The 25,446-nt window shown below is 42.3% G+C and overlaps 1 protein-coding gene across 2 annotated transcripts in view; it reads right to left on the bottom strand.

Moving 5' to 3' along the window:
• Nucleotides 1–25,021, bottom strand: part of GUCY1B1 (guanylate cyclase 1 soluble subunit beta 1) — a 47,576-nt gene extending 22,555 nt beyond the window's left edge. The window contains exons 1-4 of one of the 2 annotated variants that reach the window (XM_030865770.2): nucleotides 24,947–25,021; nucleotides 24,338–24,411; nucleotides 11,369–11,469; nucleotides 9,673–9,791 (exon numbers count right to left, since the gene is read on the bottom strand). In XM_030865770.2, coding sequence (XP_030721630.1) covers nucleotides 9,673–9,791; nucleotides 11,369–11,469; nucleotides 24,338–24,411; nucleotides 24,947–24,949 — 297 coding nt within the window. In that variant the 5' untranslated portion in view covers nucleotides 24,950–25,021. Of the gene's footprint in view, nucleotides 1–9,672; nucleotides 9,792–11,368; nucleotides 11,470–24,337; nucleotides 24,412–24,725; nucleotides 24,746–24,946 lie in introns of those variants that run through there. The other variant, XM_070045625.1, reaches the window with a different exon arrangement.
• Between the last annotated feature and the right edge of the window lie 425 nt (nucleotides 25,022–25,446).

Below are 25,446 nucleotides of genomic sequence, written 5' to 3' on the forward strand. Positions count from 1 at the left end.
CCTACAAGGGTTAGGGTTAGACTAAAGGACGGGGTCCAAAGACGCAGAGTGCAGGTAAGAGCTGAGGTCACAAAGGCTGACGTTCTGATTGGGATACATGGCTCAAGTCCCCTCAACTGGTGAAGCGGCTTCTTTTTGAAATGCCTTCAGGCCTAGGGCTAAAATTTGGTTTTCTGCCCCCCAGTTCCACCTGTTATAATCAAGTCAGGCCAGTTCTTAACTCAAATACCAAGTGGTCCTGATTGCTCCACAGGCTGCCGTTGCCAGGTAAGAGGAACCCAACACGGCAGATGCTAAGGGCGGACAGTTTACAGAAACCTCGAGCAGCTGAAGGCCTAAGACGACCTCACTTGCTAAGTAACACGGAGGGTTTTCCTATGACGAGGTCTTCCCACGGGAACCCTTTCCTGGGAAGGGAGACATGAAGACTGCACCTCATAACCCTGCCAGACCCCTTACACGTCTGCTGATGCTGCAAAAGCGCTGTCATAGAAAAGCTGGTGAGAAAAAAGATCATCAAGAGAGTTCTGTATGTGTTTCCCGCAAAGTCAAAATTCAGCCTGTTGCTGCTAAATTAAATTTCTGTCCTTGTTCCTAAAATAATTTCCTAATGTAGTCAGGCCCGGGTACTGTGTTGCGGCTCATTTTCATGAAAAAATTTAAAAATGAGTCAAACAGTAACTTGAAATATGTAGGGTTTTTTTTTTCAATTTCTTTTCTATAAAATGTTCGCATACAGTACATCTTAGGTCAATATGCCTAGATTACTTTCACACTCATCTGTTTTCATCTTGTGTCATATTATATGAGCACATTTCTGTACGCAGATAAGCAGATGGCAGGAGGCGGTACCCGATGGTACCATTCACCTTCTCTGCATCACTGATGCTAAAGAAAGCGAGAGATGGGCCAGGAGTCACACAGGGACATGCACTGCTCCCTAAATGTGGGGACATTTTAATTTAAATAATTCAATCAAGTAATGCCATTTTAATTTAATATCTGCCTTAAAGGTATTGTTAATACTAAAGTATTAATAATAAAATGTTGCTTAAATTTATCAATTCAAAGCAAGTGGAAATCAAGACACATGAGGTCATGTCAATCTTTTAATAAGTCTCTGTGGTAACCAACTCTCCAGGGATTGACTGTTTTGTTGAGTTTGCTATTAATTAGACAACTAAAGTGCTTTCCTGGAGCATAAAAGATTTAACACCACTTAATGTAATATTGATTTTCTTTAGGTAGTATCTAACCATAAAAAGTACTCCTGGGATTTCTTTAGTTACAGCTTCCCTTACTGGGTCTTACTCTCTCAAAATTGAAGTGATTACCACTGCCTATTATGAGAAATGGAATTCATGATTATATATTAAATTATTTTCAACTGAGTACATCTGTACTGCTAAAAATGTACTTTCTTCACAGACTTCACAGATAATTGTTTGCAGGAACCTCAAAGGCCACAACAAAGATACTCAAAATAGCCAAGAGAAAAACCTTGTCTGTCTACATTTTATAACACCATCTATACAAAGGTAATTATTCGTCCACATGGTTGTAGCAATATATTTTGGAAAACAAGAGTTTCAATTAAAACTGGTTTTGTTTTATTTCTAAATATACCCATGGAGGTGGCTATACAAAGAAAAGAGCTGGATGGCTAGTTACAAAGAAGTACACAAATAAGAGAAAGAAAAAAATATAAACGCATGTATTTCTGCACAAGTAGATTCCCAGGAAACAGCAAAGCAAACCTCAAATACGCTTTCACGTCATTCTCCTTAGCTTTATGACACTAGGAAACAGGAAAGGAACAGAGAGCAGGTTCATTCATCTATTTTGCCTCAAGATGCCAAAAGGCTGGTCTGAGGTTTCCATTTCATTTCTCTGAATGTCCTGGTATCACTTTACTGCTTTTTCTACAAGCAAGATGAATGTACTGTTTCTCAGGAATTCTGCTACTTATAAGTCCTCCAGCCTTTATCATTTACAGAAGAAAAAACTAGTGCTGGCGTCCTGGGATTTAGTACACCCCACAGATTTAGGACCAAAAGAGACTTTATTAATCCTTTGAGAAATATTACTTTGAAGTTCCATATTTTTAAAGATCTTGGAATGCTTCAAAATAAATGCAAAATTTCTCTTTGTACTATGCATGGCACAAATAAGCTTATACATACTTACAGAGGCAAAGTTTTCCGGGAATTAACGACCTCATTCCCGTTTCCAGGGCATCTAATTAAAAATTCCTAAATGATGCACATAAATGGGTGTAGTAAGACCCTGCCTTGAAAGTGTTGAGAGAGAGAGAGAGAGAGATTTTTCAGCATTCAAGAACCCTTATTCTAGGGAGGTCCCCGGCGGCCTGGTGGTTAGGATTCCGGGCTTTCACTGCCGTGGCCTGGGTTCAGTCCGTGGTCGGGGAGCTGAGACCCCGCAAACACAGAGCCAGAGTAGCATGGCCAAAAAAATCAATTAACTAATTAAAAGAAAAAAAGAACCCTTATTCTAGGGGATGGGGAGAAGGGAGCTGTCTCTGTTACTTGAGAGCATTACTGCAGTCAAGAGCTGGAAAGAATCTTAAAACTCAGTCACTGCAAACCTCCCTGTTTTTAAGGAAAGAGGATGAGGGACAGCATTTCCTTTCTTTCTATTCCTCACACTTCTGAAAAGCAAGACCAACATCAATACTTACTTGTGAGAGTCGTGCACTTTGAAAAGCATTTTAAGTTTCAGAAGCAAGATGTTATGTTAGAATCTGAATGTGAAAAACGGAAACGAGCAAGACGCAGATGAAGCGGAAAAGTCACCCCTACACACCGGGAAGCAGCAGGTCCGGGCGTGAGTAGCACGAGCTCACAGCAAGTAAGGGGCAACGTTTAATGATACTTTTGTGCCTTTTCTACTTAAAGCTGCTCCTTGAGAAACAGCCTTCCAACCGAAAAGCTACAGGGAATCTTTTTTAAAAGAAATAATGTAAGGCCTTATTTAAAAAGAAATTGTACCAGAGTCACTAAAAATATTTAAATGGTGATATTTTTAAAACTACTTATAGTTATCATTACCATCCTCTCAAGAGAAAATTTAATTTTTTTAAAAAAAGGCAAAGAGTCATAGAATTACCTGTGTAAGCTATTTCACTTATTATAATACTGCCTTTAAATTCATGTTTAAAAAAATCTCGTTCATATACAACTTCTGACAATCGATATCTTGTAAAATTGTGAAAATATATACGAGTTATTCAAAGAAAAAGTTCTTAGAATTCTAAAATATTATCTTCCTTCAAGAGTTCTAGCATGTCGACTTTAAAATTGCAGATGCCAACTAAGGGATGTCACTCCTCACCTGGTTCTACAAGAATTTAGTCATTGAGCCCCTGCAGTTGCTGACCTTCAATACACCCAGGAAAGAATTCAGAGTGAAGATCAGGGATGAAAAAAATGTTAGCACAGGCCCTCAGGTAGTTAGGAAATTCTGATGAGCCTGGATTCTTGCATCTTCCGCCAGTCAGAAAAGCACTAAAGCCATTAACTAAGATCCCTGCTCCTGGTGGCCAGCAGACACCTGGTACCGAGACGTGCGCCTGACTGCACATACCCCTTCACCAACACCACATACACACTGACCTGCCCCTTCCATCTGTGCCACGGTTTCTCAGAGTCACCCGAGAGGCTGTGTCCCTGGCTACAGTCCTCAGCAAGACACTGAATCAGCTCATGGTTCTCACATTGTGCGTTTTTTTTTTTCAGGTAGACACAGGTTATAGAAATTGGTGTTTGGGATTTTGAGAAAAGCTCTTCTTGAAATTCAAAAGTTAAAAATAAAATGAATGGTGCATTTTTTTCTAAGAAACATTATAAATAATTTAGGGAAATATTAGAATTTCACAGCTGTTCAGGAAAAATCCCATTTCCCGAAATAACACTTTGCACAAACATTGAAGACTTTCCGATCAGCCATCAACCCCAGATTGCTCCTGGCGGGCTGGCCAAATTACAGTGTAGTCTTTTAGAAGCCAAACCCTGGAGCCGACACAGATTGAAGAAGATCCCGTTGCAGGCTGAACAAAGGCCCTGGCAGAAGACTCGGAGGTCTGTGAACTGGGAAAGTAAGTGAAAACGCCACCAAACCCAAAGTAGTGGAAGAAGCCAGTGTTTCCAGTGACCGATGACAGAATATTTGTTTGCTTATTCCACTGAGATTCCTATGCATGTTTAAGCAGGTTCATAATTTAAATCCTGACTGGTCTCTAAGATTGCACCATTGCTCCTTTATTTTTCAATAGTCAGCTTTCCACGCTCATTTAGGTTTCATTTTACCTCTGTAAAATTATTGGGGAAGTAAAAAATATATAACATAATAAATAACAAGACACCACTGGAAATGAATCAGTAGCCCTGCTGTGGACTGACTTGGGTTCCAGACCCAGAGGTCGTATACCATCTTATCTCTTCAAACATGGACAACTCAAAGCTCTACTCATCCATCCGTAAATACAGGTACACATGTACACACATACACTAACACAGACACAAAACATAAAAGGAAAAACAACACAGCACAGAGTGCTTTCCCAATTATCCACCGCTGCATATCAAAGCACCCCAAACTTACTGGCTTAACACGCTAATATTATTTCTCATGGTTTTGTGGGCTGTCTGGACTCAGGTGGGAAGTCCACTCGGGTTGGAGTGAGACAGGCTGGGACGGACTCATCGTAACAGCTGAGAGCGCAGCCAGCAGCGCTGTCCGAGGGCCTGCACAGGCCCCTCCTGTGGCTTGGGCATCTCGTGTCACGGGCTGGGTTCCTACAGGGAACCTCCCAAGAGCAAATGCTCCCAGATACTCAGATGGGAACTTTAAGAGTTCTTATGAACTAGCCTAGGAAGTATCAGAATGTTACTTCTGCCATATTCTACTGGCCAAATCATCACTAAAGCCAACCCAGATCCAGGGGAAGGGGACTCCACCCTTTCATGGGGGAGAGGCACAGCCACACTGCAGCAGAGCGTGTGAGATGGGAGACATCAGTGTGGCTAGCTGGGGAAAAGACAATCTGCACTAATGCAACAGGGCATCCGAAAGTAAAGGGGAGCGTGACTTAGGCCGGGAATACCATCAGACTGGACATTCCTTACCAGCTGTATGTTTTATGGGGCTTTCAAGTCCCATCTGTTCTCTGCATTCTTTTAATCAATACACTAGAAGCTTCAGATAGAAATTTACTGCAGCAGCAGCATGAAACCACACTTTATTCCTAAATTAAGAATAAGAAAGCGGCAGAATAGGGAAAAAAATTCTTGCTGAAATATAGTCTTACCTTTAAGACAATAAATCCAGATAAAATGTGTAAAATCCAAAAATCTAAATCAAAATGTCTTCCTATTCTTGTTTATCTCTTTTTTTTCTTCTCTACTTATTATTTTATTTTATTTTATTGGCCACACCACATGTGGGATCTTAGTTCCCTGACCAGGGATCGAACCCCCTGTACCCCCGGCATTGGGAGCACAGAGTCTTAACCACTAGACCGCCAGGGAAGTCCCTTGTTTAACTCTTTTTGATAAATCATGTTTTCGGTTGCTAAATCAGCAAAAGGATAATAATTAATTGCAAGGACTATCTACTTTTATCAATAGTCCACAAACTGATGGTTTCATAGGACATTTAACAAAAATCAATTCCAAATTGTGTGATGTCTTTGGAAGAATAATGTTTCTAAAAAGTTTCCTCTAAAACCTGTATTTTATTACATTATCCATTTAAGATGTGTAGCTCTTTTCATGAAAGTCTTGAGGTAGACTAAAAATAGGCATGATGTAAAAATTCTTAAAATGACTTTGAAAATGCAAGGGAGAGTGTGTAAGCAGAGCCGGGAATTTGCTATTGGCAGCAAAGCCTTTCAAAGGAGAACTGTCCATTATTCAAGCTGGTAAATTGTTAAATTGTTTAAGTTCACTAATCAAAGGAAATGACAAAATCCATGAGAGAAACAAACATTTTTCCGGAACTAAACTACAGATACTATCTATACAGTGTCTCCTTGAGTATAAAATGTGCATAAAGGAACAGAGGTATTATCTGGACAATACAGCCTGGGCCAAATAAAAAGTATACACATAGAACTCAGAATTAACTAATGCTACCATTTGAAGACTCTTTATTGATTGCCTGTTATATGCTGTGCCTGGTACTCAGAAAACTTAAAAATTATTTCAAGAAAAGCAAAAATATGTATATTTAATAGGGAGTCGCTGTTAATAATGTATCCCACTGAGAGGCCAGGAGAGACACCCCCCAAGGAAGCCCTCCTCAGAAGGATGGGAGTGGATGAAGGAACCCAGCCTGACGCATGGCCAGTGGTCTCCCGTGGTACAGTCTCAGTAGCTATTTTCTTGTTGCCTGAGAGCCTCAGATGGAAATATTAGAACAACATTTTAAAAGAAATTTTAAAACATTTTCTTTTAAAATTTCTTTTAAAACAACATTTTAAAGGAAAACATTTTAAAAGTTTCAACAGATACAAGTAATGTCACTTGTATGTTAATGAATAAACAGTAATATGCCACGCCTGCATGAAGAAGAAATTGGTCTAGAGTGTGTCTATTCGTCTATATTTCAATCTACAATCAATCTCTAAACAAAGTTATATAGCCTCACTCAAAATGGGTTATTATTATTCTTAATAAAAAATTAATCTTGAGTTATTGGGGTATTCGCTTCCTATTTTTGTATAAACATCAAATATTCATTTTAAAAAATGTTCTTTCAGTCCCAGATAAAGTCTGTGATGATACCATCATTAAGAGACTATACACGACCTCTGGTCTCATGGCATTTACATTCCAACCCCAAACAGGAAATGATCTACGGTGCGAGACCTCCTATGGGTGAGGAAATAGATGTACTGTGAAAACATGAGAAATGTCAGTTCCCTGATTCAAACAGGGTAGAGCCAGGAGAGAGGAGGGGAGCCTTCCTGGAAGAAGTAATTTGACCAGCAGGATGACGAGGACAGGTCCAGCTGAAAAGGACCAGGAACAGTGCTGCAGACAAAGGGAAGAGCAGGTGCAAAAGCTCAGAGGACAGAGAGAGCAAGTTTAAAAAAAAAAAAAAACCGTTCTGGAAGAAGTCCTGTTTGGCTGGGCTGGGGGGAGCTTAAGAGGAGAGATAGACGGGGATGTGAGTAGTTTCAATTATTTTAATTGCTTTTTACATTTCCAATGAGCAATTGGGAATCACTGAAGGGTTTAAGCAAGTAACTGATGGGAGGAGATTTATGTGCATTTCAGAAAAGTCACTAGTTATAGAATGGAGAGGAGATGGAGGGGTCACATGCAGAGAGATGCGGAAATCGATCCGTCACTGTATATAATGGTAGACTGTCCCACAGAAGGGTAGGGAAATGAAGAAAAGTGGTAGGATTCTGAAAATTCAGTACTTACGACGTAGAGTCTAAGGATTTAGTGACTGTGTAAAGTCAGGTGGTGAAGGACAAAAATAATCTTTTAACTATCCTTAGAATAAAGCCCAGTTTATCTAACTCTTTAAAGTCTACCGTGAAGAATGTTTTATTATTTTATGTAATGAAGAACGTCAATTTTTAAATGCAAGCTAGGATCTTAAAACAATTTAAGAAAATCAGTTGCTTTATTTCATAGTCAGTTTTACAGAAAAACGGTCCATTTAATTTGTTTGTAATTAGCCTACTCATAACACAAATATCTACTTTTAAGAAAAGCAGTATGTTAATGTAGCCAATTTGCCATTAAGATATTAATTTCAAAACCAGGAAAAAAAAATTCAATCAAAAATAGACAATACTGATGAAAACTTTACAGTATTCTAACTTTCCAGTTTCCTCACTGTTCACACTGGCACTGAAAGAAAAAAATAAAATAAAGTGTGTAATTTAAAGGTATATTAACTAAAACTGCCTATTGACTTTGAGGAAAACAGACTCAGGACTATTTAAAATAATGCTGCCCAGGGAAAATAAAAGGCATTAACAGCCATTAAGGCAAGTCACAAATATTAGTCTTCAGGTCATGTTAAATTTTCTAGTGGCCATGTTTAAAAAAGGAAAAAGAGCCGCGTGAAATAAACGTCAATGATACATTTTCATATAACTCAGCATTTCCAAACTTTTACCATTTCACCATGTAATCAACATAAACTAGGTACGAGCTATTTGCATTCTTTTCGAAGCCTGGTGTGTTTTACCCAGAGCACGTTTCACAGGCTGAGCGTTCACGTGGAGACCATCCTGCCGGGCAGGGCAGCTCTAGAACAGGAGAAACCTCCGGAGCTGCCCATCCTCTGCTGTCCCACTACACACCTAGCAGTCGGTCACAATGAGTAAAGGGTAAAAAAAAAAAAAAAAAAAAAAAAAAGTAAACCGTTTGTGGACACAGATGTGGCCACTGACAATGTTAAAATTAAGGGAGAGGAACTGCAACTGCAACTTAGCTGAGGTGACAGCAGTCAACAGAAGTATTAAAAATGGAAATGTATTCAAAACCCCCAAATCCCAAACTACTTGTACATCTCAAACTTTAATCCATGTGAAGTAATCCATTTAGATACGACCTGTTAAAGGTTAATTTAAGTATCTCCTGGCAGCTACTTCGTTTGAAAGTGGCAGCTTTTTCGGACACCAGTAGTTTCGTAAATCCATGGCAGGGACCACAAGCCAGTTTCCATCTTGATTTAAGGCTGTTTTTAGTTTATAAGAAAAATGTCACTATGTAAACCACCACCATTTTGATTAAACACTACAGTCCTTATTTTGGCTGTTAAATCAGTAATGCAGCCGGATCGCAAGCAGTTTACATTCCCCCCAAACTGGGCTCCGGTTCAGCTAGTACTGCATTGACATCATTTTCCAGCAAGACCTGGCTGCTTTCAGCGGCCAGTTTAGAAACATCCTTTACAAACAACTACATAACATTCAATGTTAACACATTTCAAGAAGAGGGTCTCACAAGTGCCTGTGCTTAAAATAGGATAGTCAATCCCAAAATAGTCTCCCACCTAATGTGTCATTTGCTAGTATAATACAAAAATAATAATAATAAGGTAATTTTAACAAGAAGACAAAGGCCTTTGACGTCATTATTTACCTTTGACTGCACCTGAGACTGACTTTGGACGATTTCCTATTTTCCTCTCCAGAGTAGACTGACTAATATGTAACCGGCAGCAATGATTCTCAAACTTGTTTTGGTGGCAGGCACTTTCTCCGAAACAGCGAGCTTCAGGTAGAACATCACAGATACTGATACACTCTTTAATTACGCTACGCAAACTCGGAGTGACTTGCAAGTAGAAAGTAAGCCCACGTTATATACATAAAACCACAGCTACTAGCACAAAGAACTATTTTTAAAAAGGCAGCTGCAAAGATCACAACATGTTGAGTCTTTCAGAGACCACTGCTTTACAACTTGAGTATTCAGCATCAGTACCAAAAATTAAAGGAAAAATGCTAAAATGTATTCAAGACCATCCAATAATTATTATTTTACGTGAATTAGGAAAAATGTCACTATGATTCCATTTCAGCAGTTAGACACTCATCCAGCTGGCTGAATAAAAGGATTCTAGAGACTACACTGGAAAATCAAAACCTCAGAACTTTTAGCACCAGGACCTCAAACTGCTCACCTGCAGAAATTCTCTGACATTAGATCCCAGCACACGCAGGATTGTGTCATAACCAGATTCTTGACAAAAGACGAAAAACATCTTCCCAAACATTTGGAGGATTTCTCCAGCATTGAGATCTAGTTTATAGATTTGAGAGGCAACAGAAAGAAAATATATTAGAGATGGAAAATTGTTAGTGGGAGGAATGAAGACAAGTGCATAATAAAAAATGTTAAATATCCTCAATTTCTGTGCAGAGTGAACAGATCACAGGAAAAACATCTGGCCAGGAAAATACAATGAAATCTGAGAAGACAGCGTATTGACGTGTTAACAGGGTAAGTCTGTACTTACAGCAAAGCAGTTTCTCAGCTTGCATGACAAAATTTTGAGCTTTTTTAAACTTATACTTAAGGTATAACCTACTTTTTCCAAAAAAATACAGAAGGATCTTGAAAATCATCAAGAATGCACATGATAATATTGTGGTGCAAAATTATTTTTCTTTATATAAATATCCATATTTAATAACTTGGTTGCATACAGTATGTACCCTAAGACCCTGTGTTTTTCTTAATATTCAATTATTAATATTTCCTAAAATTTAAAATTTTTTCTTAATATCAATTTTAATCACTATTTTATCCAACACAGATATGCAACAATTTATTTCACCAATGCCTGCTTGTTCAAAATGTAGGCTTTTCCAATTTTTGATAATGTAAGTAACTCTGAAATGAAAACACCCATAAATCTTAATGTTAACAAATCTAATCATTTCTTTAAGAAAAATTTCTAAAGGATTTGAACATTTTTTAAAAGATTTTGACTGATGACGCAAAATTATCCTCGGAAAAAACTCTTATCTTACCAACAGATTTTAAACGTGCACCATTTCCTCTTTAACTCTACCCTTGACTACACTAGATATTTTTTTTAATTGCCAAATTTGTATAAAAATTATTTCACATTTGTGTCAATTCTGATTACCAATAAGGCAAGATATTTTTCTTCTTATTATTAACAATTTACCATACTTTTTTTTTGGTAATTCTTGTATCCTGCAAAAGGTAGCACTTGCTCTTCTAGCTGTATTTGACAAAGCCAAAAACCATCCATCTAGTCTATCCGACCTGTAGCCTAGCTGTAAATTAAGTGCCATGAGGATGCGAGATACTACTCTGAGAACAACATTTTTCCCATGAAGTTTTTTTTTTTTTTTTTTTTTCTCGGAAATAAAAGCTCATTTAATAATCTGTCCATGAAGTTTTTTTTTTTTTGGACTTTGCCTTCCTTGCATGAGTTTTGCCTGATGCAGACCTCAGTTTCTTGTTTCTTTTACCAATACCCAGCAAAACCTGTGATTACAACAGAGATTTGGAGATAATATTTTCTTTATTCTACACTTTTGAAATTACTGTGCTGTTGACATGGCAACATTAAATTATTATCATGTTATTAACTTATTACATTAAGTATCAATACTTTTTTTCCTTCCTCAACACATGGCTTTTTGTGGGGAGGGGCAGAGAGCTCCTCTCTTCTCTAAAGAGTCTGTAAAAAGAGTAGTGGGACTCAGTGTGGCCTGAGGCTAACATTACACGTGACTGGGCCCCAGGGGGGCTGGGCAGCACGCGTCCTGCGCAGCTCACACCGCAACCTTGGGCCACGCATGCCTTTGGATGTCTACGGTGGCGAGTCACATTTAACTTACTGAGGACTTTGCTTGCGGCAGCAACCAGATCATATGTTTTAGAATCTTCGTATATTATTCGGACAAGAAACTGCCCTTCTTCATCTAACTGTGCCTCTCTTCTAGAAAACAAAAAGAAGACAGACAAATAAAAGAACAGCTACAATGATCATACAAGAAATGGCTGCATATCTGGAACAGAATTTACTTTTGGCAAATTTGGTTAAATCAGTGACAGGTACCTAAAAGTCTAGTGATTGCAAAGATCTTACTTCACATCCCCCCTCCCCAAATTAAAAATGATATATTTAAGTATGTTTTAACAAGATTAACATTTGTATAGTACTCTAATGCCCAATACCGTGCCTGATATTAAATATGATCACGAAATAACTTTTGGTGAAATTAATAGGCAGCAAATATGTGTTGAGTCCCTCTATGTGCCAGGCACAGTTAGAGGCACTAGGGATACAGCCTTTAGTAGGAGAGAGTACCAACCTCTTGGAACAAATGTATTCTAGGAGGGGAGACAGAAGGGCATAAAACTAAGATAGAACTAAGATATACATACATACACACACACACTAATGGCAAGTAGTTTGGAGAAAAGTAAAACCGGGCAAGGGGGTAAGGGACTCAAGTACGACAGCCGGAAGCATCACTGAGAAGCTGGCAATGGAGTCAAGTGCGAAGCATGCCTGCAGGGAGCCCTGAGCAGCCTGGGAGCCCCGGACGGGGGAAGAGTAGGTGAGAGCGCTGGCAGGGGCAGCCCAGGGCCTTGGAGGAGGAGCAGAAGCTTCAGTGAGGGGACGGATCCTAGGGCTGCACTGAGCATGGATGGAAGGCATATAGGGCGGAGCAAGGTCACAGCAAGGTGACAGCAAGGTCAGAGCAAGGACAAAGAGAGGACACAGCAAGGTCACAGCAAGGACAGAGCAACATCAGAGCAAGGACAAAGAGAGGACACAGCAAAGGCATAGCAAGGTCAGAGCAATGCCACAGCAAGGACAGAGCAAGGTCACAGCAAGGACAAAGAGAGGACACAGCAAGGACAGAGCAATGTCACAGCAAGGTCACAGCAAGGTCAGAGCAAAGACAGAAAGGTCATAGCAAGGACAGAGCAAGGCCACAGCAAGGAGACCAGGTTAGAGGCCACCGGGACATTCAGGCGAGAAAGGCCCGTGACCTGAGTTGGGGTGAAAGCAGTGGAGGGAGGGAAGTGGCCCAGATCCTGGTGTACAAGAAGGTTCCACGTGGCTCGCCGATGAAACGGACGCAGGACGTGAGAGAAGGGAAGGACACAAGGATGACACTGAGGTTTTGGCCGGAGCAGCCAGAAGGATGTTGCCACCAGAGGCTGAACTGGGACAGACGGCTGGCTGTGGACCAAGGGGTAAGGCCCGGAGCTCTGTATTAAACACGTGAAGTTTGAGGTGCCCGGTGGACAGGTAGCATCGTCCACCACATCCTCAGCGTGTTAAGTGCAGTAACTCAAAATACACGCAGGATTAGTGACAGGAAATCACAGTTGTCAGTTAAATAGTGGTCATGGTTATATATTCATTTTGATGGGATTTAGCTTTTCTTAAACTAGTGTCTAAACGGGAGGAGAAATCCACGTTCAAAACACTGCCTGCCCTGGAAGAGCGCAGCCGAGGTCCCAGACACCCCGTCCACATGAGATGCACAAAAACGGGCGGCTCGGGGAGAACGTAACTGGGTGATGTTTCACCACATCGTGGGGCGGGGGGGTGCTCCTCCGCACCGCCTGGCAGCCTCCTGCCTTCTGCCCCTCGGAAGTGGGGCTGCCACAGTGGCCGCCCGTGGCTGTGACACCAGTGTCTGCTCCAAATGGCAGCACAGCTTGGGTCCAGGGAGGATGGACATTTCTTCAAACACCCTGTGTTCTTCAGAGCAGTCCAATTATTTGCCTGCGGTTACGCGTAACAGTGCACGTGGGGGGAAGAGCATGATTTTGGTGGGCACGAAGACGTGAATTTCAGAGCCCAGGATTTCCTAGTCGAATGAACTTGGACAAATCACATAAAGCATGTGAGCATTAAAACCCCTCTCTCTCGGGGGAAAGAAGGATTGGGAGTTTGGGGTTGCAGATGTAAACTATTATATACAGAATGAATAAACAACAAGGTCCTGCTGTAGAGCACAGGGAACTATATTCAGTATCCTGTGATAAACCGTAATGGAAAAGAGTAGGAAAAAGAATGTATATATGTGTAGAACTGAATCTCTTTGCTGTACAGCAGAAATTCACATTGTAAATCAACTATATATACTTCAATAAAATTGTTTTCTAAAACCCTCTCTTCTACAATGGGAGAAATAATGTACCCCACCTTCCACAGCTGTAGTGAGATGAAGAGGGCAAAAGTGTGTTCTAAGCCGCTGAAGCATTTTACGTATATAACTGATATGTATAACTGATGACCGCAGTGCTTGCCATGCCTAAAATCAAAGAGCTACACACAAGCTGTGAAACTCTCCCCTTGGCCGAACATACGCTGCTGTTAAGTGAAAGGAACACATCTTCAAAACTGCAAGTCTTTTTAATACCAAAAGTCAGTGAAATATTCCCAAATCATGAAAATAGAATGTAAAAACACTTACTTATCTTTTGATAAATGCTATTGTGTAACTTACACATTCTAATTTCTAACTGTATAAAAATATAAAGTATATGAAATGAAAAACTTAAAACAATCCTCCACTATCCTGAGACAACCACCGCTGGTATATTCAGGTTGCTTATGCTTGAAAATAATTGCGTATATAACACACACCAGATCATAATGCTTTAAAACCTCCTTTAGTGACTTAAGTGTTTGACGGACATCTTTTCATGTCAATAAATATACCTTTCTGTACCTTGACTACATAAAATTGCATTGGTTAGGCACACTGAAGTTTTAGTAGATATTAAATTCCTTTTATTTTTTCACAAGTCCAAACAAAATGTTGTGATGAATATCTTTGTAGCATTATTTATATTTCTATGTAAAAATTCTAGATTTAGAGTTAAATTAAATTCTAATATATACTAGAATAAATTCCTAGGAAAGAAATTACTGATTTGTAGGATACGGAGAGTCTAATTTTTCTCATTTTGTCACTAACATTTTATTATGAAACAGCATTGGTCTACAGATTGGAATTCTGAAGACTCTGATTTAGGGCCTTCTAATAAAATATAAATAAATTTTAATTAAATATATAATAGAGGACAAATTAACTCATGCTCTCACTATGCCCTATTCTTTTTCTTCCAACTGAGATAAATCAAATGATATAAGTTTCTGTAATGAACTCAGTTTCTCAGAAACAGTCATCAATTCATAACCGTTAAACAGAATACAAAGTTCTTTTGCACAAAATAGAGAAATGGCCATTTCCCTAGAAATCCCCTAACCATGAGTCAATGCATTCCCTCTTTTCTTTCTCTTGCTTTAATAAAATAAGCGCCCGTATCTTTTAAGTTTCACTTCCTGGAATAATCAGCCCAACATGCTCCCGGGAGGGAGGCTGAGATATAAATTAAACAGCAGTACATGAAAGGAAATAATCGTCTTCTCAAAAATCTCACACTGAATTCCAATAAATTATTCAAAATGATTAGAATTCCTTATTTACATTTGTCTTAGAAATCTTTGGGAACTCTGGGTCGCCCTTTGGGTCCTTCTCCCCCTGGGGGACGAGTCTTGCCACAAATAACTGAACACTATTATGCTCCAAGCCCTTTCTGAGCACTTTTAATAGATGAACGAACGAGACAGATGAAGATTCCTGCCTTCAAAGAGCTTTACATTTCAGCAGATGGAAACAAACAACGAGCATGCATCATTATATTCATGTATTATCATATTTATATATTATGTTTACATGATATATATGCACATTTTGTAATTTATTACGAGGTGATAAATGCTACAGAAGAAAGGAGATCAGGATAAACGGGGGAGGGGAGGGCAGCGGAGGAGGGGCAGTATGCAAGGTTAAGCAGTGACCACAAGAGGCTTCCTGAAGCTACCTCTCAGCGAAGGGTCCAGAGGCAACACTTTTACCTCTGGGACCTCGTCTCTCTGGACCCAACGCACGTCGTTCTGCAGCCCATTCTTCAGACTCTTCCCTTTTCGGGGTAAAAGCTAACTGGAGATACTGCAAACACTTACCGACGACTGGTCTGCTCCATTACACTGAACAGGAGAATTTACAGAGCCAAAGCAGTCATACCCCCAAAATTAATTTCTGGCAATACGGCCATTGAAGCCAGTAGACATTCTGAGTGAGTGTCTCTCAATTCCCAACACTGCTTTTCTTCTAACTTGGAGGTAAACTTAGGTTCGTTCAGACTCTTTGTTGTCAAATGTTTCGGCCTCCAGAGAGCACAGTCGTGATAACAATAATCTCTCAGTTGTACCTGTTCTTTGAGGGAAGAAAATGTTTTTTCACCAGCTACCTGAAATCACAGAGGGTGACCAACAAATGAAAGGAAGGTTGGGAAGTAAGCTACTATTCGGATTACATAAACACCGTACATAATTCAGGTAACATCCCCTTATACTTCTCTATCCCTCATTTTGTCATCCCATAACTTTCAAGTTTTTTTTTCCTCCTTAAAAGCAAAGTAAAGGATGACTCAAATATACACATACAACATTTCTAACAATATTTGATTTATTTTCTTGATATGTAGAGTTCCTTTCGTGCTTAAATTATCCAAATTCAGCCATGCACACTGACCGAATTTTCCAGACTCATTCATTATTCAGAGTATATTTTTGGGGCAGCAATTTTGTTTAGAATGTTGCGTTACACAAGACAATTATATAATTCCCCGTTATTTAAATTACATGCGGTTTACATGTGAGGAAAACACAGGCTTCTCTGAGAAACATGATTGAAAATTTTCCCCAAAATGAAACACTTTGGACATGTTTTTTTTTCCCCCCAATAATTTTTAGCTGACAAAAGAGACCATATCAAGCCATAGGCAAACTGGATTAAAATGTATTCAACACTGTTCATCTATCAAATGGCCACCGATGAAACACTATCATCAAATATCTTGCTGTGTGTGTGATTACACTCTGTTGTTTCCCATTATGACCGTAACGACCCCCCGGATAAACCCAGACGACTACAGTCTCCCACTGTTTCCAAACAGTGTGACTGACCGTAGTCTGTGTTATCTTTCCCTGTACACTTAACAACCGTGTTTGGTGGTTAAGCATTAGATCTTTCCACTTGGCGCATCACTCCCTGAAAGAGGTCAGCAGACAATAATAAATATTTAGAGAAGGTTTAGTTTTAAGTTTGCCTAGGTGAGGTGGGGTGAGGTAAAACGGCGCTTTCCTTGACCACCAAGTAAACCCAGATGGAAAGAAGCTCAAGTGCTTTCAACCCAGGTCACAGTCTCGCCTTGCACACGCCGTAGAGGAAGGACCCCACACGCACCGCCCCGAGGATGGGCGCGCTCGCCTCTCACAGGCAGAACCGCGCCACCTGGGGCCGTGCTGGTGGCAGACGAATCTAGGGAGAAGGCCTCCCACATTCGATGTTCCGAACGTCTAACTGACAGTAGTCAGTAGCTGAAGACGACGAAGGCGGGAGGACGAGGAAACGGCGAGTGGAAGAAGCGGGGACAGCGCGGGGAGAGGTTTCCACTCAGCATCCGAGCAGTTAAGCTAAAGTTGCACTGAGTGTGCCGCTTAGCGGACAGGATTTCTTGCCTCAGACAGCCAAACCCAAACTGGCGCCACCTCTCCCAAGAGCTTTAAAAATAAAGCTCTAACCTGCACCTGGAAACAAAACCAGAAATAACTCTTCTATATATGTGTAGCCCTACGAAGTATTTGAAAATTGAGTCTGTATACGTGAAAAAAATGTTCCCAGTAGCAGTTCATTTCCTACTTACTTTTAGAGGTGGCTATTCGTTGGAATTTAAACTGATCATTTATTTACACAAATTACCTTTCCCCAAAAGGGTCGCAGCTATTTTTATTATGGTGGGGGTTTTATGGTTTTGTTTTTTTAATCACTGGTGCCTAACCCAGATACCTGGATTAGAGCATGCACTCTGTGAATGTGTGCATGTTTGAAAAGAAGTGAATGAATGAATTAAATACATTTCCCTCCACGTGTTTCCAAACTCCCTACCAAAAATCAAACAATCACACGTTACCGGCAGAAGTTCAGAGTTTGTTTTCAAACTTGGGAATTTTTTTACTTAAAGTTGTCAGAAATATCCAGGCAGCATTTCTCACAACTCCATACCTACGGAGATATTCCTTATCTTCAAACTGTGAATGTACAAAACTGAATTCATATTCTGACACTGAGCTCCTGCTATTATTATACACCTTTCAAGGAAGTTTAGGATACTACAGAGACTGCTGGCTAGTAGGTAAAGAAGCTTCCCAGCGAGGTATGAAAACGGGAATTCTTAGATGGGACAGGCTGAACGCGGGAGTTTCAAAATAAGGTCTGGTCTCAGGCAGAAAAGATCAACACATGTCAAACGATCAACCTGACCAACGACAGCTCCCAGGGGTGCAGATCCTGTAAAAACCATTATCCCAGCACATGCTGTATTAAAGACAGTACGCAGATATCGTCGTGACGATAAATCCTAGGACGGTCCATTTTAGTGAGAGGTAAGGACGTTCAAGGCTGGGTTGTGTCCATCTGGTATTAAAATTAAAACCTCCCACCACAAAACAAGGCAATTACGATGTATGACACCTGAAAATTAAAATTTTACATCCCTTTACTTGGAGCGGCTGTGAAGCATTAACTACCTCTCCATTTTCAACAGCACAATCGCCAGTTCCCAAAGTCTGCATCCCCAAAGGAGAGACTAGTTTAGGGGGTTTGGAGGAGAGAGGCCTCCTGCTTGGACCCCCTTCCAGTTGGTGAAGGTCAGTCCTCTCAAGCCAGTGTCTTCACTCATCCAAGCCCTATAAACGGTGACAGTCACGTTCTCACAAGTGACACGGATTTAGACAAAGTACCACTCTGGATACATCATGGTATTTTTTTTCTGGCTGTGTCCAGCTTGCCGTGAGACAGCCTCCTAAGTAAACTGCCCCAGCTCTGGAAACACAATCACAAACATCTCAAAGGAGCTCTCGGCAGCAGCTTCATCACACCAATGACTCCCTCAGCCCTGTGTGTCCTTGACCCTGAGCACAGCGGCCCAGAGCGCTTCCAAAACTACATAAACTGCTCAGAATTTCTGAGGCTCTGATTTTCTTTAGTAGAGGTCCTGTTCCTGAATAACACCGCCTGTAAAAACATGCCACAAGCACCTGGCAAGCACGTGAAAACAAAAACAAAGATGGTAGTAGTAACACACATATATGTTGCCCGTTTCCATGCTAAACTGTCTTTGGAAAATCGGAAAGGAGAAGCTCCTTAAGTCCTTGTTTGGGGAAAAGCACATAATATGATCATTACAAGCCTATCTGGGTCCAAATCTCTGCTCTGATGATTGACAAATGAGTGGCTTGAGGCAGGCGTTTAAAGTCTTGAAGACTCAGTTCCCTTATTTATGAAATAAGAATAATGAACAAATCTATCTTCTATGGTGGATGTGAGGATTAGGTGAGTTAACAAGTACAAAGCTTTTAGGACCACTACTGCAGAACATATGGTAAGTGTCCAACATGTATGAGCTGTTACATTCAACACTGAAGGTCCTGGTGAGCATTCTCATCTGGTTTTTAAATTTAATTTCAGCATCACAAACGTCTACTTACAGTCTATGATACTGACTTTAAACAGCACCTTTGAGACACTTGCTAAAGGATTCAATCTTGCCCTGAATCCAACCCAATAGTGTCTTGGGGTTTATGAAATTGGTAATCCAACAGCAGTGTTCTTAATCCTTTTATTATATCCATGTGTGAACGCTGACCCTCCCAAAAAGAGACGTTATAATTTACTGCTACATCTTCTGCCTTTGTTAATATCAGAAATGCCCATCTCAACGGAGCTTATATTTTATTAAATAGTAGTTGAAGATGTCACCATTCTGACATAATAAATCCTGGTTACAGAAAAAAAATATTGAGTGTGATGAATATACACGTGCTCTATTCTCTGTAAATTAAAAAATGAAAGATAATTCATATATATATATTATAGATAGATACAGAGAGAAAGAAGGCTTCTGCTAGTTATAGATGCTAGACTTTAGTGAGATAAGACAGCTGTTCATCACATAATACTACAAATAAGTAATTATAAACTTGTGCATGTTCTATGAAGGAAAAGTACAGCTGTGGAGGTGAAAGAGGTCTTCCCTTAAGAAGTAAGATTTGTCTTGCCATCTCAAAGCTGGGAAGTATTTCCATTTGCAGGACAGAGTGAGGCATGCGGAGAGGGACCCTACTGAGCACAGGTGTCCTCCCTCCTGGACGGGAAAGGCCAGCCTGGCTGAGGAACTGACCCCCGGCCCATGAGGGTGCTGAGAGTAAGCGGGTCGTGTGGACTGAAAGGTCCCACGTTTGGGTGATCTGAAGACTGACCACAAAGACTTTCAATAGAGGAACAAATCATTCTGCAATTTACAAGTACATCTAATCCATACATCATACACCTTACACAATGTTATGGGCCAATTACATCTCAATAAAGCTGGAAAAAAAATTGAGGTAGAAAGGCCTTTCTTATTTCAAATGGGTATTGTGGCACTCATGTGAAATTAAAGAGGAAAGGACTTTGGAAATTTTAAACAGCTTTTATAATAAAAAGTACTGTTAATATTTTAAGACCTACTCAAGCAAGAATATAGGAAGGTATAGAAATTGAATTATATTGCCTCAGGAATAGGAAAATCTGATTAAAACATGGCGAAATGTGGTCCACTATTTGGTTTTAATTTGTTTTGACAAAATGATTAAGAGCATATGGAAGCAACCTAAGTGTCCATTAACAGAGGAATGGATAAAGAAGATACGGTAGATATACACAATGGAATATTACTCAGCCACGAAAAAGGACGGAATAATGCCACTTGCAACAACATGGATGGACCTGGCGGGTATTACGCTTAGTGAAATAATGCACTACAGAAAATGAAAGACAAATACTGTATGTTACCACTTATATATGGGATCTAAAAAATGAAACAAACTAATTACTGATTTTTTAAAAGAGCATATGCTGCATCTTCAAATAACAGCACACTTAGAGGGACGTGGCATGTGGATTCAACGGATTACTCTTATGTAGGCGGAGCTGGGGAAGGGACGAGCTGAAAAACTGGATCTAGAGTGAAAATCGTTAACAGCTACCATTTATTAAACAGTTACTTATCGAGAACTGTGTTGAGCGCTTCACAGGCATCATTCAACATATGACAGCCCTATATAGTAGTTATTATCTGTTTCCTTATAGAGTTGAGTCTTGGAAAGTTTAGGCAACTGGGAAAGTCGCATAACCAGCTTACAGCCACGCATTTGCTTATATGAACTATGATGATTAATTCGTGATTAGCAAATTCAAGTAGATGCATTCGTTTCAAAACTGGAAGATCAGAACATGCTATCCAACAGCCGAATGCTTCCATGTTTGAGTTACAGGCAGAAAAATCAAGATATAATAAGATTAGAAATATCCTGATATCTCTAGACTCGATCTGAAAGCAAGGATTATGTCAAACATTTTCCCATCCTCACCGCCCGAACACTAGACTGTGCTCCTTAAAACTAAGCTTAACTAGAGAATGGAAGCAGGTTTGAGTCACTGAATGAAAAAGTCCGCTGCCCTGCTATAGATAAATCTCCCAACACATACCAAACACGTCTGCGTTCTTTCCACAGGGAAGTAATCATCTTCCTGGCGGCCTTCTAAAGGAACACACTCCAATATTTATCAACTAAGAGTGTCATTACTCCACTTGCAAATCACATACCAAGATTCTGGACCCAGTAATTTGATGCAAAGCGAGCGCAGCCAGGGCCGACGGCAGGGTGACAGAGACGGTCATCAAATCCAGTATTTAGGTGCTTTTCTAATACGTATATCCTGACTTGATGTTCTTCCTGAAATGGTGACTGGTATTTCTCATCCCTTAGGACCCACGGCTCCCAGAAAGGGCCATGTCTAAACTGAAGGGACGCCAACAAAACAAGATCTGAGGTCCAGAGGTCTCTTTGACTTCTTTTACATGTATTTATGGTCTAGATCAGAGGTGCAAACTACAGTCTCTGGGTCAAATCTCAACCAACACTGGTTTCTGCTCTTTGGGGATCTAAGAGTGGCTTTTCCATTTTTTAAGTGGTTACCCTTCAATGGTTACACAGGTACGCATAATATCATCAATATTGACTCGTGGCCTGAAGCACCTAAAACATTTACTATTCTGCCCTTTTAAGGGAAAGTTTGCTGATCCTCAGTCTTGACCATTTTTCATTTTCTTACAAAGAGGAATTTAAAACTGTTGTGAAATGGTTATATTGTTGGTAACAGTGTAAGTGGGTAGGGAGTTTACAATGAAGCATTTCTGGCTCTAACCCACTTAGGATTTTCTGTCTGGAATCTGTTACTCAGGATTTTACTTGTCCTTAAATGTTTGGCATATACTTTCTGAAGAAGGATGGATGGCCACTTCCTCCTAAACCAAAACAGTATTCTATGAAATTTTATAAACGTCAATTTAGACAGTTTCTCACAGAGCAAAACGGAAGCTAGAGGACACTGGAATTTACTGAGACAAAAACGTTTTCTTTCATATATTCAGTTTCCATAAAAAGGTAAACCTGAAAGTATCTTGGACCAGTGACTGCAGCAACCCTCCCTGGAGCAGATGGTGAGGTCAGAGGAGGACTCAGCATCTCCAGGGAGCATTTTAAACTTAAACCCTGCCAACCTCTCCTGTCCTGCCCTCCGGCAGTGAGAATCTCTAAATACTCCTCCAGGGAGCACACAGTGATCCCTCAGGGGTCCTGACAGTGAGCTGTTCTGAGGTCCTCCATGCAGGGAGCTCAGCAAGGTTCTCTCGTCCAGATACTACAGCATATCCAAGACGAGATGGGCTCCCCCAAGAGGGATGCTGAGACAAAAGAGAACCCAACTTAACACCTGGATTGCCAACACTAGTATAACCAATGGCATTTCTCTTGCAGGGGCACACGATCCTTGAGGTCATTTTGTAGGAAAAAGATCCATGATTTGCTTCACTTTACCAGAAAAAAAAGATGTTTTGTATGATTTAAATTATTAGCACTTAAACAGATGAAGGATACTGCTTGATGCTACTTAAAAATAAATTCATGAGTTAGACGATATTGATGTTTAATTCAAAATTAATACATTTTTTAAAGGAAAATGAAACAACATTCTTAGCGCGATTTGGTAGAGTTAAGCTCTCACATCGAGGGGATTTGTAAATTTTTAGATATTTTTTTACCTTCTCTGTGGAAAATACAGCCAACATAAACAAATCACTCGATACTTTAATTTTTAAATTTCCGACACATTTCCCTATGAGGTATTATTTTTCATTTCTGTATTTGACAGTGATTGAAACTGATAATGGGTAAGACACACGTTCTAAATCCAATAAACATACATACGACTGTTTCACCACAATAGCCATCCTGTGCTCTCAAAATTCTAAACATATTCATTGCCATCGCACATCCACCGGGAAATGTGGGGACTTCGAGCTTACGGATGAGACATTACCACGTGGGAGATATATATGGTGCTTTCATACCTTCACAGAGAAAGCGGCTTAAAAACAATCCTACACTGAGATTACATCTGTTTAACATCTTCTCTTGATGCCTGCTTTCTCTATAACTCTGTCTACGAAGAAACATAAAAATTATGATGGTATTAATAAGGTGGATAGAAAGTTCAAATCCCAAAGTAAGCTTTAGTGCCTAGATTCTCATTTGATTGAACCACATAACTCTCAAATCCCCACTTCTCTTTATAATAAGTAGATGTGCTCCGTGGGCAACGTAAGTGGCTTATGGAACCTGAAACAATGCTCAAGGGTACAGACCCGAGGGGAGGAAAAGTTGCATTCTACTACTTAATATTTAATCCTGGGCATTTCCTCGGAAACAGATCTGTAGAAGAAATCACTATCGCGGAACTGCATGATAGAGCCTGCTGGCATTCACTGCCACTAGCTGTAATACATTTAGGAGCATACAGCATAAAGCATCACCTACTTGACGTAACAGAAAGAAATCCGCGAGCACAGGCAATGAGAGTGAATAACAGTAAGGTGTTCTCTGCCCACAGAGGAAAACACCCTCTCTCCCTCTGGTTGCCTGTGGCAGTCGCACTGATGTCTCAGGATGCAAATCCAGATAGTACTGGGTGTCGGTGTGGCGACTTGGCTGCGGTCATCCATACACGTTACACGCAAATTTCACCAGAGTGAGAGGGAGAAAAGGAGAGAGCTCTGCTGGACTGCAACGCTCAGGGGTCCACAGGGACGATGCCCCGGTCGCTGCAGCAGGTCTAAACTCCCAGTGGCTGCGGTATTTCCGCGCACGTGCAGAGCACTGGGCTCACAGCTCTGGACAGAAACTAGGGTGCCCTCCTACCGCTGACAGCCTTCACCACAGCAGAAACCAGACGTAAAAGACGGGGGGGGGGGGTACGGGAGAGGCGGGGGGCGGGAGAGGTGTCCCTTCGTTTCAGGGGGAAAAACGCGCTCGGCTCACAGCTGCTCAGAAGGGAGTGTCCGCAGCCCGGAAAAGCGTCCCTGCCGCGCGTGCCTGCGAGGTGTGCAAAGGGCCCGCGAGCCGGTCTCGGTCCGCTTGCGAGGCCCCGCCATCCCCGGGGCCTCTCCACTTGGGAGCCGCCGGGGCGCGGACAGCGCGTTCCCACGCCCGCCGGGGCGGAGGCCGCGCGACCCCGGGCTCCTTCCCGCCCGCCCCTCCCGGCCGGCTCCGAGCGTGGGAGCGCGGCGGCCCCGGGCAGGAAGCGGGGCGGCGGGCACGCACTTACTTGATGTCCTCCCACACCTCCGGACCGTAGTTGCGGATCACCAGCAGCTCCAAAGCGTGATTCACGAACCCGTACTGCGGGGCCAAGGAGAGCCGAGCGTCAGGGACCGGCTGCGGGGCAAGGCGCCGCGCCCGCTACCCCGCCCCCAGCTTCTGCCTCCTCCGCCGATGCTCGGCCGGGGGGCGCGGGAGCGGGGGAAGGGCGGCCCCGGCGCCGGCCGCGCGCAGAGCCCTTCGGTCACCGTGCTCCCCACCCCCAGGCCGCCGAGAAGTGCTGGGCCTCCGGAGGGGGCGCGAGCCCGCCCCCTCCCCGGCCGCCGGCCGCCTGAGACGGGCGCCCCCCGCCTCGGCCGCGCGCCCCCTGCCCGAGCTCGGAAGGCCGCGCGCACCCTGCCCGAGCTCGGAAGGCCGCGCGCGGTGTGGACTCCGGGAAGCCGGGCACCGGTCGCCCCCGCCGCGACCCCGGCCGTTCCGGTCTGCCGGCTCCGGACGCCGGCGAGCCGCCAGGCTGCCCCGGGCCCCCGCGCGTCCGCGGCGCTCGGCCGGTCCCCTCGGCGGCCAGGCCCCACCGGCCGGCGGGACGCGCGGCCCGGGCGCCGAGAGCACTCACCATGATGTCCGCGCCCGCTCGGCCGAGCGACCCAAGCGGCGGCGCCCGGCGCGCCCCGACGCCGCCCCCGCAGCGCCCGCGCGCCGAGCCCCCGGCTGCCGCCGCCCCCCGCCTCCCGACCAATCCGCGGCCGCGCAGCGCAGGGAATTCGGTGGCTGCGGTGCCGCCCCTCCCGCTGACGAGCTTTCGTTTGAGGCCGCGGCAGGGACGGCGGAGCAGCCGCAGCAGCTCCGCGCACCAATTCTGGGGCGGGGAGATGCAGCTGCTGCGTCCTCCCACCAAACGTGTTCTTATGCAGAGGTCTGCCCCGGGGGGGAGCACCTACTAATAAGGAGGGGTGTGTGCGTGTGTGTGCAGACTAAGGAGGGTGTGCGTGTGTGTGTGCGTGTGTGTGCGCAGACTGAGGGTGGGCGTGTGCAGACTAAGGGTGTGCGTGTGTGTGTGTGTGTGTGTGTGTGTCTATCTTGCAACGCACACGCCTTGAAAGGAATACGCCCTCG

Source organism: Globicephala melas, chromosome 5 (genome assembly GCF_963455315.2).
Source record: "Globicephala melas chromosome 5, mGloMel1.2, whole genome shotgun sequence".
Taxonomy (NCBI): domain Eukaryota; kingdom Metazoa; phylum Chordata; class Mammalia; order Artiodactyla; family Delphinidae; genus Globicephala; species Globicephala melas.